A 10,584-nucleotide genomic window follows, 5' to 3' on the forward strand; every position below is an offset into this window, starting at 1 on the left:
ATATATATATATATATATATATATATATATATATATATATATATATATATATATATGTATGTATATATATATGCATACATATATATGTATATATATACTTTATATTACTTTCTATTTATTTTACTTTCTTTTCCTAACTTTTTCATATCAAAAAAGTTTCTGACATTGGACCCTCGTGAGGTGCCGTAGGACGCCAAAGATCGTCTATCCGTGAGAAGGTGGTTCACTCGGCTGTTATCGCGCTCGACATTACGTCAGCTGACGTCACGTTAACCGCGTCCTGAAACGTGCTTAGAGTGAGACCTCCTGCTCGCTCTTAACCTCTTTCCAAAAGAACAACCAAAACAACACCATCGCACCGAGGAAGTGGACGTTACCGGATCTCTACCGGATCTTACCGGAGCTTTACGGATCTTTACGGAGCGCCTCGTCCCGTGACGTCAGGTAACCGGACACGTTCACCGTCTGCTGGAAGAATGAGACCGAGAACAGAGACCCAGGGGACGTCACGCGAATTTAACGCTAGTTCCACTAAACGTGGGCTCTAACTACGTCACTGGCGCGGAATATTCATGATATCCGCTTATTTAATATTCAGTTTAATATCGGCTCCGTGTGCAACCTTTGTTGTTCCAAACAAAGAGTTTTACGACGTCTCGAGACTTCCTACAACTCCCATGATGCAACGGGGCTTCTTTGAGTTCTGGTCGTTGTTCATAATCTTAAAAACTTTGTAATGATATTAAAATATGAGCAGAGTTCTCTGTTATCTTCATCTCCCTCTTCTTCCTCCTTATCTTCCTCTTCTTCCTCCTCATCTTCCTCTTCTTCATCTTCCTCATCCTCCTCTTCTTCCTCAGCTCCTCTCTGGATCTGAACAGGTTTCATTTCAACAGACAAATGAATAAACTATTGTTTTTATAAGAAACTTCTTTTGTCTTCCTGTCTTACTCGTCTTCCTCCCTCCTCTCCTTCTCCTCCTCCTCTTCCTCCCTCCTCTCCTCTTCCTCTTCCTCCCTCCTCTCCTCCTCCTCCTCTTCCTCCCTCCTCTCCTCCTCTTCCTCCTCCTCTCTTCCTCCTCCTCTTCCTCCCTCCTCTCCTCCTCTTCCTCCTCCTCTCTTCCTCCTCCTCTTCCTCCCTCCTCTCCTCCTCTCCTCCTCCTCCTCCTCTCCTCTTCCTCCTCCTCTCTTCCTCCTCCTCTTTCTCCCTCCTCTCCTCTTCCTCTCCTCTTCCTCCCTCCTCTCCTCCTCCTCCTCTTCCTCCTCCTCTCTTCCTCCTCCTCTTCCTCTTCCTCCCTCCTCTCCTCCTCCTCCTCCTCCTCCTCTTCCTCCTTCTCTCCTCCTCCTCTTCCTCCCTCCTCTCCTCCTCCTCCTCCTACTCTCTCCTCTCCTCCTCCTCTTCCTCCCTCCTCTCCTCTTCCTCCCTCCTCTCCTCTTCCTCTTCTTCCTCCTCTCCTCCTCCTCCTCTTCCTCTTCCTCCCTCCTCTCCTCCTCCTCTTCCTCCTTCTCTCCTCCTCCTCTTCCTCCCTCCTCTCCTCCTCCTCCTCTTACTCTCTCCTCCTCCTCTTCCTCCCTCCTCTCCTCTTCCTCCCTCCTCTCCTCTTCCTCTTCTTCCTCCTCTCCTCCTCCTCCTCTCCTCTTCCTCCCTCCTCTCCTCCTCCTCTCCTCCTCTTTCTCTCCTCCTCCTCCTCCTCCCCCTCCTCTTCCTCCTCTTCCTCCCCCCAGAGAGATGGAGGAGCAGAACTTGGAGGTGAAGCTGAAGCAGATGTTGAAGGAGGAGAAGATCCAGCTGTGGAATCCTCCGTTCAGCGACGACGAGTCCAGTCTTCACCACATGCAGGTGAGAGGTGATGACATCATCATGACATCACATGCAGGTGAGAGGTGATGACATCATCATGACATCACATGCAGGTGAGAGGTGATGACGTCATCATGACATCACATGCAGGTGAGAGGTGATGACATCATCATGACATCACATGCGGGTGAGAGGTGATGACATCATCATGACATCACATGCAGGTGAGAGGTGATGACATCATCATGACATCACATGCGGGTGAGAGGTGATGACGTCATCATGACATCACATGCAGGTGAGAGGTGATGACGTCATCATGACATCACGTGCAGGTGAGAGGTGATGACATCATCATGACATCACATGCAGGTGAGAGGTGATGACATCATCATGACATCACATGCAGGTGAGAGGTGATGACATCATCATGACATCACATGCGGGTGAGAGGTGATGACATCATCATGACATCACATGCAGGTGAGAGGTGATGACATCATCATGACATCACATGCGGGTGAGAGGTGATGACGTCATCATGACATCACGTGCAGGTGAGAGGTGATGACATCATCATGACATCACATGCAGGTGAGAGGTGATGACATCATCATGATATCACATGCAGGTGAGAGGTGATGATGTCATCAATCATGTGGAAATGAAGAAAACTATTTAAAATAAATGCTAACATACACATAGAAGACCAAATGTATGATAATAATACATAAACATACACAGAAGCCTTTAGAGTAAATGAAGTGATAATACATGAAGTGATAATACATGAAGTGATAATACATGAAGTGATAATACATAAACATGTTGTGGTGCGTTCAGGCGCTGTCGGAGCGCTTCGCCCCTCTGCTGCGTCTGCAGGTGCAGAAAGTGGGCGGAGCTCTGGAGGCCATCAGGCTGCAGGCGGTGACCCGGGGCAAAGGAAACAAAACCTACCGGGAGACAGGGGTCGCCACGCTGGAGCTGCTGCTGCCCAGAGGCTGCAGGAAGGTACTTATACACAAGTATATATATATACAAAACAAGTTAATACAATAATGCATAATTATGGGAAGATAAATGAAGCTCATTATTCAACAATAACTCAGTTTGTTCTTCACTTTGGTTTCAGGACGCAAAGACAAAGAGTCACCTGGAGACGAGGCTGGATGTACTGGTTCAGGAGGTGATGGACAGGTACACACACACACACACACACACACACACACACACACACACACACACACACACCCATGACGAGTGTGTGTCTCTCCTCAGGATCGGGGAGGAGTTCGGCCTGAAATACATCAAACTGATCCTCAACGGGAAAACTTTGTCAGTCGGTGAGTCAGAGAGTTCACACCTTCAGGCCTGAGGCCAGCTGCTCAGTGTGTGTGTGTGTGTGTGTGTGTGTGTGTGTGTGTGTGTGTGTGTGTGTGTGTGTGTGTGTGTGTGTGTGTGTGTGTGTGTCTCAGACCAGCCTCTGGACCAGCAGGGTGTGAAGAACCACAGCAAGATGATGGTGCTGAAGGTCAGCGACGCAGACTGGAAACTCCATCTGAGCGAGGAAGAGGAGATGAAGAAGAACCAGAATGAGAGTCTGCAGAGGACCCAGAAGGGCTTCCAGATCCTGTCAGAGAGAGGTAGGCTTCAGTGTGGGTTAGTGTGCCCTTCAGTGTGCCCTTCAGTGTGCCCTTTAGTGTGCCCTTTAGTGTGCCCTTTAGTGTGCCCTTTAGTGTGCCCTTCAGTGTGCCCTTCAGTGTGCCCTTTAGTGTGACCTTTAGTGTGCCCTTTAGTGTGGGTTAGTGTGCCCTTCAGTGTGCCCTTTAGTGTGGGTTAGTGTGCCCTTTAGTGTGCCCTTTAGTGTGCCCTTCAGTGTGCCCTTCAGTGTGCCCTTCAGTGTACCCTTCAGTGTACCCTTCAGTGTGCCCTTCAGTGTGCCCTTTAGTGTGCCCTTTAGTGTGCCCTTTAGTGTGCCCTTCAGTGTGCCCTTCAGTGTGCCCTTTAGTGTGCCCTTCAGTGTGCCCTTCAGTGTGCCCTTTAGTGTGCCCTTCAGTGTGCCCTTCAGTGTGCCCTTTAGTGTGCCCTTTAGTGTGCCCTTTAGTGTGCCCTTCAGTGTGCCCTTTAGTGTGTGTTAGTGTGCCCTTTAGTGTGCCCTTTTGTGTGGGTTAGTGTGCCCTTCAGTGTGCCCTTCAGTGTGTGTTAGTGTGCCCTTTAGTGTGCCCTTTAGTGTGCCCTTCAGTGTGCCCTTCAGTGTGCCCTTTAGTGTGCCCTTTAGTGTGCCCTTTAGTGTGCCCTTCAGTGTGCCCTTTAGTGTGCCCTTTAGTGTGCCCTTTAGTGTGCCCTTCAGTGTGCCCGTTAGTGTGCCCGTTAGTGTGCCCTTCAGTGTGTGTTAGTGTGCCCTTTAGTGTGCCCTTCAGTGTGTGTTAGTGTGCCCTTCAGTGTGTGTTAGTGTGCCCTTCAGTGTGCCCTTCAGTGTGTGTTAGTGTGCCCTTTAGTGTGCCATTTAGTGTGTGTTTGTGTGCCCTTTAGTGTGTGTTTGTGTGCCCTTTAGTGTGCCCTTTAGTGTGCCCTTTAGTGTGCCCTTCAGTGTGCCATTTAGTGTGTGTTAGTGTGCCCTTTAGTGTGCCCTTTAGTGTGTGTTAGTGTGCCCTTTAGTGTGCCTTTTAGTGTGCCCTTCAGTGTGCCCTTTAGTGTGCCCTTTAGTGTGCCCTTCAGTGTGCCATTTAGTGTGTGTTAGTGTGCCCTTTAGTGTGCCCTTCAGTGTGCCCCTTAGTGTGTTTTAGTGTGCCCTTTAGTGTGCCCTTCAGTGTGCCCTTTAGTGTGCCCTTCAGTGTGCCATTTAGTGTGTGTTAGTGTGCCCTTCAGTGTGCCCTTTAGTGTGTCCTTCAGTGTGCCATTCAGTGTGTGTTAGTGTGCCTTTTAGTGTGCCCTTCAGTGTGCCCTATAGTGTGCCCTTTAGTGTGGGTTAGTGTGCCCTTTAGTGTGCCCTTCAGTGTGCCCTTTAGTGTGGGTTAGTGTGCCCTTTAGTGTGCCCTTTAGTGTGCCCTTTAGTGTGCCCTTTAGTGTGCCCTTTAGTGTGCCCTTCAGTGTGCCCTTCAGTGTGCCCTTTAGTGTGCCCTTCAGTGTGCCCTTTAGTGTGCCCTTTAGTGTGTGTTAGTGTGCCCTTTAGTGTGCCCTTTAGTGTGCCCTTTTGTGTGGGTTAGTGTGCCCTTCAGTGTGCCCTTCAGTGTGTGTTAGTGTGCCCTTTAGTGTGCCCTTTAGTGTGCCCTTTAGTGTGCCCTTTAGTGTGCCCTTTAGTGTGCCCTTCAGTGTGCCCGTTAGTGTGCCCGTTAGTGTGCCCTTCAGTGTGTGTTAGTGTGCCCTTTAGTGTGCCCTTCAGTGTGTGTTAGTGTGCCCTTCAGTGTGCCCTTCAGTGTGTGTTAGTGTGCCCTTTAGTGTGCCATTTAGTGTGTGTTTGTGTGCCCTTTAGTGTGCCCTTTAGTGTGCCCTTTAGTGTGCCCTTTAGTGTGCCCTTCAGTGTGCCCTTTAGTGTGTGTTAGTGTGCCCTTTAGTGTGCCCTTTAGTGTGCCCTTTAGTGTGCCCTTTAGTGTGCCCTTTAGTGTGCCCTTCAGTGTGCCATTTAGTGTGTGTTAGTGTGCCCTTTAGTGTGCCCTTTAGTGTGTGTGTTAGTGTGCCCTTTAGTGTGCCTTTTAGTGTGCCCTTCAGTGTGCCCTTTAGTGTGCCCTTTAGTGTGCCCTTCAGTGTGCCATTTAGTGTGTGTTAGTGTGCCCTTCAGTGTGCCCTTCAGTGTGCCATTTAGTGTGTGTTAGTGTGCCCTTTAGTGTGCCCTTCAGTGTGCCCCTTAGTGTGTTTTAGTGTGCCCTTTAGTGTGCCCTTCAGTGTGCCCTTTAGTGTGTCCTTCAGTGTGCCATTTAGTGTGTGTTAGTGTGCCTTTTAGTGTGCCCTTCAGTGTGCCCCTTAGTGTGTTTTAGTGTGCCCTTTAGTGTGCCCTTTAGTGTGGGTTAGTGTGCCCTTTAGTGTGCCCTTCAGTGTGCCCTTTAGTGTGGGTTAGTGTGCCCTTTAGTGTGCCCTTTAGTGTGCCCTTTAGTGTGCCCTTCAGTGTGCCCTTCAGTGTGCCCTTTAGTGTGCCCTTCAGTGTGCCCTTCAGTGTGCCCTTTAGTGTGCCCTTTAGTGTGCCCTTCAGTGTGCCCTTTAGTGTGTGTTAGTGTGCCCTTTAGTGTGCCCTTCAGTGTGCCCTTCAGTGTGTGTTAGTGTGCCCTTTAGTGTGCCCTTTAGTGTGCCCTTTAGTGTGCCCTTCAGTGTGCCCTTTAGTGTGCCCTTTAGTGTGCCCTTTAGTGTGCCCTTCAGTGTGCCCTTCAGTGTGCCCGTTAGTGTGCCCGTTAGTGTGCCCTTCAGTGTGTGTTAGTGTGCCCTTTAGTGTGCCCTTCAGTGTGTGTTAGTGTGCCCTTCAGTGTGCCCTTCAGTGTGTGTTAGTGTGCCCTTTAGTGTGCCATTTAGTGTGTGTTTGTGTGCCCTTTAGTGTGCCCTTTAGTGTGCCCTTTAGTGTGCCCTTTAGTGTGCCCTTCAGTGTGCCCTTTAGTGTGTGTTAGTGTGCCCTTTAGTGTGCCCTTTAGTGTGCCCTTTAGTGTGCCCTTCAGTGTGCCATTTAGTGTGTGTTTGTGTGCCCTTTAGTGTGCCCTTTAGTGTGTGTTAGTGTGCCCTTTAGTGTGCCCTTCAGTGTGCCCTTTAGTGTGTGTTAGTGTGCCCTTTAGTGTGCCCTTCAGTGTGCCCTTCAGTGTGTGTTAGTGTGCCCTTTAGTGTGCCCTTTAGTGTGCCCTTTAGTGTGCCCTTCAGTGTGCCCTTTAGTGTGCCCTTTAGTGTGCCCTTTAGTGTGCCCTTCAGTGTGCCCTTCAGTGTGCCCGTTAGTGTGCCCGTTAGTGTGCCCTTCAGTGTGTGTTAGTGTGCCCTTTAGTGTGCCCTTCAGTGTGTGTTAGTGTGCCCTTCAGTGTGCCCTTCAGTGTGTGTTAGTGTGCCCTTTAGTGTGCCATTTAGTGTGTGTTTGTGTGCCCTTTAGTGTGCCCTTTAGTGTGCCCTTTAGTGTGCCCTTTAGTGTGCCCTTCAGTGTGCCCTTTAGTGTGTGTTAGTGTGCCCTTTAGTGTGCCCTTTAGTGTGCCCTTTAGTGTGCCCTTCAGTGTGCCATTTAGTGTGTGTTTGTGTGCCCTTTAGTGTGCCCTTTAGTGTGTGTTAGTGTGCCCTTTAGTGTGCCTTTTAGTGTGCCCTTCAGTGTGCCCTTTAGTGTGCCCTTTAGTGTGCCCTTTAGTGTGCCCTTCAGTGTGCCATTTAGTGTGTGTTAGTGTGCCCTTCAGTGTGCCCTTCAGTGTGCCATTTAGTGTGTGTTAGTGTGCCCTTTAGTGTGCCCTTCAGTGTGCCCCTTAGTGTGTTTTAGTGTGCCCTTTAGTGTGCCCTTCAGTGTGCCCTTTAGTGTGCCCTTCAGTGTGCCATTTAGTGTGTGTTAGTGTGCCCTTCAGTGTGCCCTTTAGTGTGTCCTTCAGTGTGCCATTTAGTGTGTGTTAGTGTGCCTTTTAGTGTGCCCTTCAGTGTGCCCCTTAGTGTGTTTTAGTGTGCCCTTTAGTGTGCCCTTTAGTGTGCCCGTTAGTGTGCCCTTTAGTGTGCCCTTCAGTGTGTGTTAGTGTGCCCTTCAGTGTGCCCTTCAGTGTGTTAGTGTGCCCTTTAGTGTGCTCTTCAGTGTGCCCTTCAGTGTGCCATTTAGTGTGTGTTAGTGTGCCCTTTAGTGTGCCCTTTAGTGTGCCCTTTAGTGTGCCCTTTAGTGTGCCCTTCAGTGTGCCCTTTAGTGTGTGTTAGTGTGCCCTTTAGTGTGCCCTTCAGAGTGCCCCTTAGTGTGTTTTAGTGTGCCTTTTAGTGTGCCCTTTAGTGTGCCCTTTAGTGTGCCCTTCAGTGTGCCCTTTAGTGTGTGTTAGTGTGCCCTTTAGTGTGCCCTTCAGAGTGCCCCTTAGTGTGTTTTAGTGTGCCTTTTAGTGTGCCCTTTAGTGTGCCCTTTAGTGTGCCCTTCAGTGTGCCCTTTAGTGTGCCCTTTAGTGTGCCATTTAGTGTGTGTTAGTGTGCCCTTTAGTGTGCCATTTAGTGTGCCCTTTAGTGTGCCCTTTAGTGTGCCATTTAGTGTGTGTTAGTATGCCCTTCAGTGTGCCCTTCACTGTGCCATTTAGTGTGTGTTAGTGTGCCCTTTAGTGTGCCCTTCAGTGTGCCCCTTAGTGTGTTTTAGTGTGCCCTTCAGTGTGCCCTTTAGTGTGCCCTTCAGTGTGCCATTTAGTGTGTGGTAGTGTGCCCTTCAGTGTGCCATTTAGTGTGTGTTAGTGTGCCCTTCAGTGTGCCATTTAGTGTGTGTTAGTGTGCCCTTCAGTGTGCCCTTCAGTGTGCCCGTTAGTGTGCCCTTTAGTGTGCCCTTTAGTGTGTTAGTGTGCCCGTTAGTGTGCCCTTTAGTGTGCCCTTCAGTGTGCCCTTTAGTGTGTGTTAGTGTGCCCTTTAGTGTGTGTTTGTGTGCCTTTTAGTGTGCCCTTCAGTGTGCCCTTCAGTGTGCCCTTTAGTGTGTGTTAGTGTGCCCTTCATCGTGCCCTTTAGTGTGTGTTAGTGTGCCCTTTAGTGTGCCCTTTAGTGTGCCCTTCAGTGTGCCCTTTAGTGTGTGTTAGTGTGCCCTTCAGTGTGCCCTTTAGTGTGGGTTAGTGTGCCCTTTATTGTGCCCTTTAGTGTGGGTTAGTGTGCCCTTTAGTGTGGGTTAGTGTGCTCGTTAGTGTGCCCTTTAGTGTGCCTGTTAGTGTGCCCTTTAGTGTGGGTTAGTGTGCCCTTTAGTGTGGGTTAGTGTGCTCGTTAGTGTGCCCTTTAGTGTGCTCGTTAGTGTGCCCTTTAGTGTGGGTTAGTGTGCCCGTTAGTGTGCCCTTTAGTGTGTTAGTGTACCCTTTAGTGTGTTAGTGTACCCTTTAGTGTGTTAGTGTACCCTTTAGTGTGTTAGTGTACTCTTTAGTGTGTTAGTGTACCCTTTAGTGTGCCCTTTAGTGTGCCTTTTAGTGTGTTAGTGTATTCTTTAGTGTGTTAGTGTACCCTTTAGTGTGTTAGTGTACCCTTTAGTGTGTTAGTGTATTCTTTAGTGTGTTAGTGTACTCTTTAGTGTGTTAGTGTATTCTTTTGTGTACCCTTTATTGTGACTGTCTCTGTGTCCTCAGACGGCAGTGAAGACTCCTCCCCTTTCCTGGAGATCGCTGACCAGAGAGGAAACCCTCTGAAGATCCCCCCCGAGGAGAAGAAGGTACAAGTACCTTCAGTACCTGGAACTAGATGTTTACCTCATATACATATTATAACTTCCATCAGTATGTTTTCATTCAGAAGCTCAAAGTTACCAACGGCACCTCTCCCTCTCTCTCTCGCTCTCCCTCTCTCGCTCTCCCTCTCTCGCTCCCTCTCTCTCGCTCTCTCGCTCTCCCTCTCTCGCTCTCCCTCTCTCGCTCTCCCTCTCTCGCTCCCTCTCTCTCGCTCTCTCGCTCTCTCCCTCTCCCTCTCTCGCTCTCCCTCTCTCGCTCTCCCTCTCTCGCTCTCCCTCTCTCTCGCTTTCCCTCTCTCGCTCCCTCTCTCTCTCTCTCTCTCCCTCTCTCGCTCCCTCTCTCTCTCTCTCGCTCCCTCTCTCTCTCTCTCGCTCCCTCTCTCTCTCTCTCTCCCTCTCTCTCTCTCTCTCTCTCTCCCTGCAGGCTCTGATCCTGGCGATGGGTTTCCATGAGAAAGGTCGTTCTCTGATGAAGAAGAAGCAGTTTGATAACGCTCTGTGTCACCTGCTGCAGGCGGACCAGCAGTTCAGGTACTGCTCTTCCTTCTCCTCTTCCTCCTCCTCTTCCTCCCTTTCCTCTACTGAGCATGCTCAGTGTGTCCTGTCTCCTCAGCCGCTGTGGCTCCTCCCTCCTGGCCTCGGTGGATAACTTCTCGGTGCTGCAGCTGGACGTGGTTTGGTGTTACCGCGCTCTGGAGGCTCTGAGCTGTCTGGACGACGGCCGCAGCCGGCTGCAGCGCGCCGAGGACGGCTTCCTGCGCTGCTACGGGGAGCGGCAGCAGCGGCTGCTCATGATCAAGGTGAGGGGGAGACGGGTCCTCAGGTGAGACGGGTCCTCAGGTGAGACGGGTCCTCAGGGGAGACGGGTCCTCAAGGGAGACGGGTCCTCAGGTGAGACGGGTCCTCAGGTGAGACGGGTCCTCAGGTGAGGGGGAGACGGATCCTCAGGGGAGACGGGTCCTCAGGTGAGACGGGTCCTCAGGTGAGGGGGAGACGGATCCTCAGGGGAGATGGGTCCTCAGGTGAGACGGGTCCTCAGGTGAGGGGGAGACGGGTCCTCAGGTGAGACGGGTCCTCAGGTAAGGGGGAGACGGGTCCTCAGGGGAGACGGGTCCTCAGGTGAGACAGTGAGACGGGTCCTCAGGTGAGGGGGGGAGACGGGTCCTCAGGTGAGACAGTGAGACGGGTCCTCAGGTGAGACGGGTCCTCAGGTGAGGGGGGGAGACGGGTCCTCAGGTGAGACGGGTCCTCAGGTGAGACGGGTCCTCAGGGGAGACGGGTCCTCAGGTGAGACGGGTCCTCAGGTGAGACGGGTCCTCAAGGGAGACGGGTCCTCAGGTGAGACGGGTCCTCAGGTGAGGGGGAGACGGATCCTCAGGGGAGACGGGTCCTCAGGTGAGACGGGTCCTCAGGTGAGGGGGAGACGGATCCTCAGGGGAGACGGGTCCTCAGGTGAGACGGGTCCTCAG

General features: G+C 51.1%; 1 protein-coding gene across 2 annotated transcripts in view; it reads left to right on the forward strand.

The window, feature by feature from the left end:
• Nucleotides 1-321: 321 nt before the first annotated feature.
• The window catches only part of nub1 (negative regulator of ubiquitin-like proteins 1), a 17,132-nt gene continuing 6,869 nt past the window's right edge, over nucleotides 322-10,584 (forward strand). Inside the window, exons 1-10 of one of the 2 annotated variants that reach the window (XM_079233901.1) lie at nucleotides 361-444; nucleotides 861-881; nucleotides 1,725-1,839; nucleotides 2,644-2,811; nucleotides 2,933-2,997; nucleotides 3,079-3,143; nucleotides 3,276-3,443; nucleotides 9,018-9,100; nucleotides 9,540-9,646; nucleotides 9,729-9,915. In XM_079233901.1, the coding sequence (XP_079090027.1) occupies nucleotides 1,729-1,839; nucleotides 2,644-2,811; nucleotides 2,933-2,997; nucleotides 3,079-3,143; nucleotides 3,276-3,443; nucleotides 9,018-9,100; nucleotides 9,540-9,646; nucleotides 9,729-9,915 (954 nt within the window). In that variant the 5' untranslated portion in view covers nucleotides 361-444; nucleotides 861-881; nucleotides 1,725-1,728. Of the gene's footprint in view, nucleotides 445-860; nucleotides 882-1,724; nucleotides 1,840-2,643; nucleotides 2,812-2,932; nucleotides 2,998-3,078; nucleotides 3,144-3,275; nucleotides 3,444-9,017; nucleotides 9,101-9,539; nucleotides 9,647-9,728; nucleotides 9,916-10,584 lie in introns of both variants that reach the window. The other variant, XM_079233900.1, reaches the window with a different exon arrangement.

This window comes from Taurulus bubalis (assembly GCF_910589615.1).
Source record: "Taurulus bubalis genome assembly, chromosome: 18".
NCBI lineage: Eukaryota > Metazoa > Chordata > Actinopteri > Perciformes > Cottidae > Taurulus > Taurulus bubalis.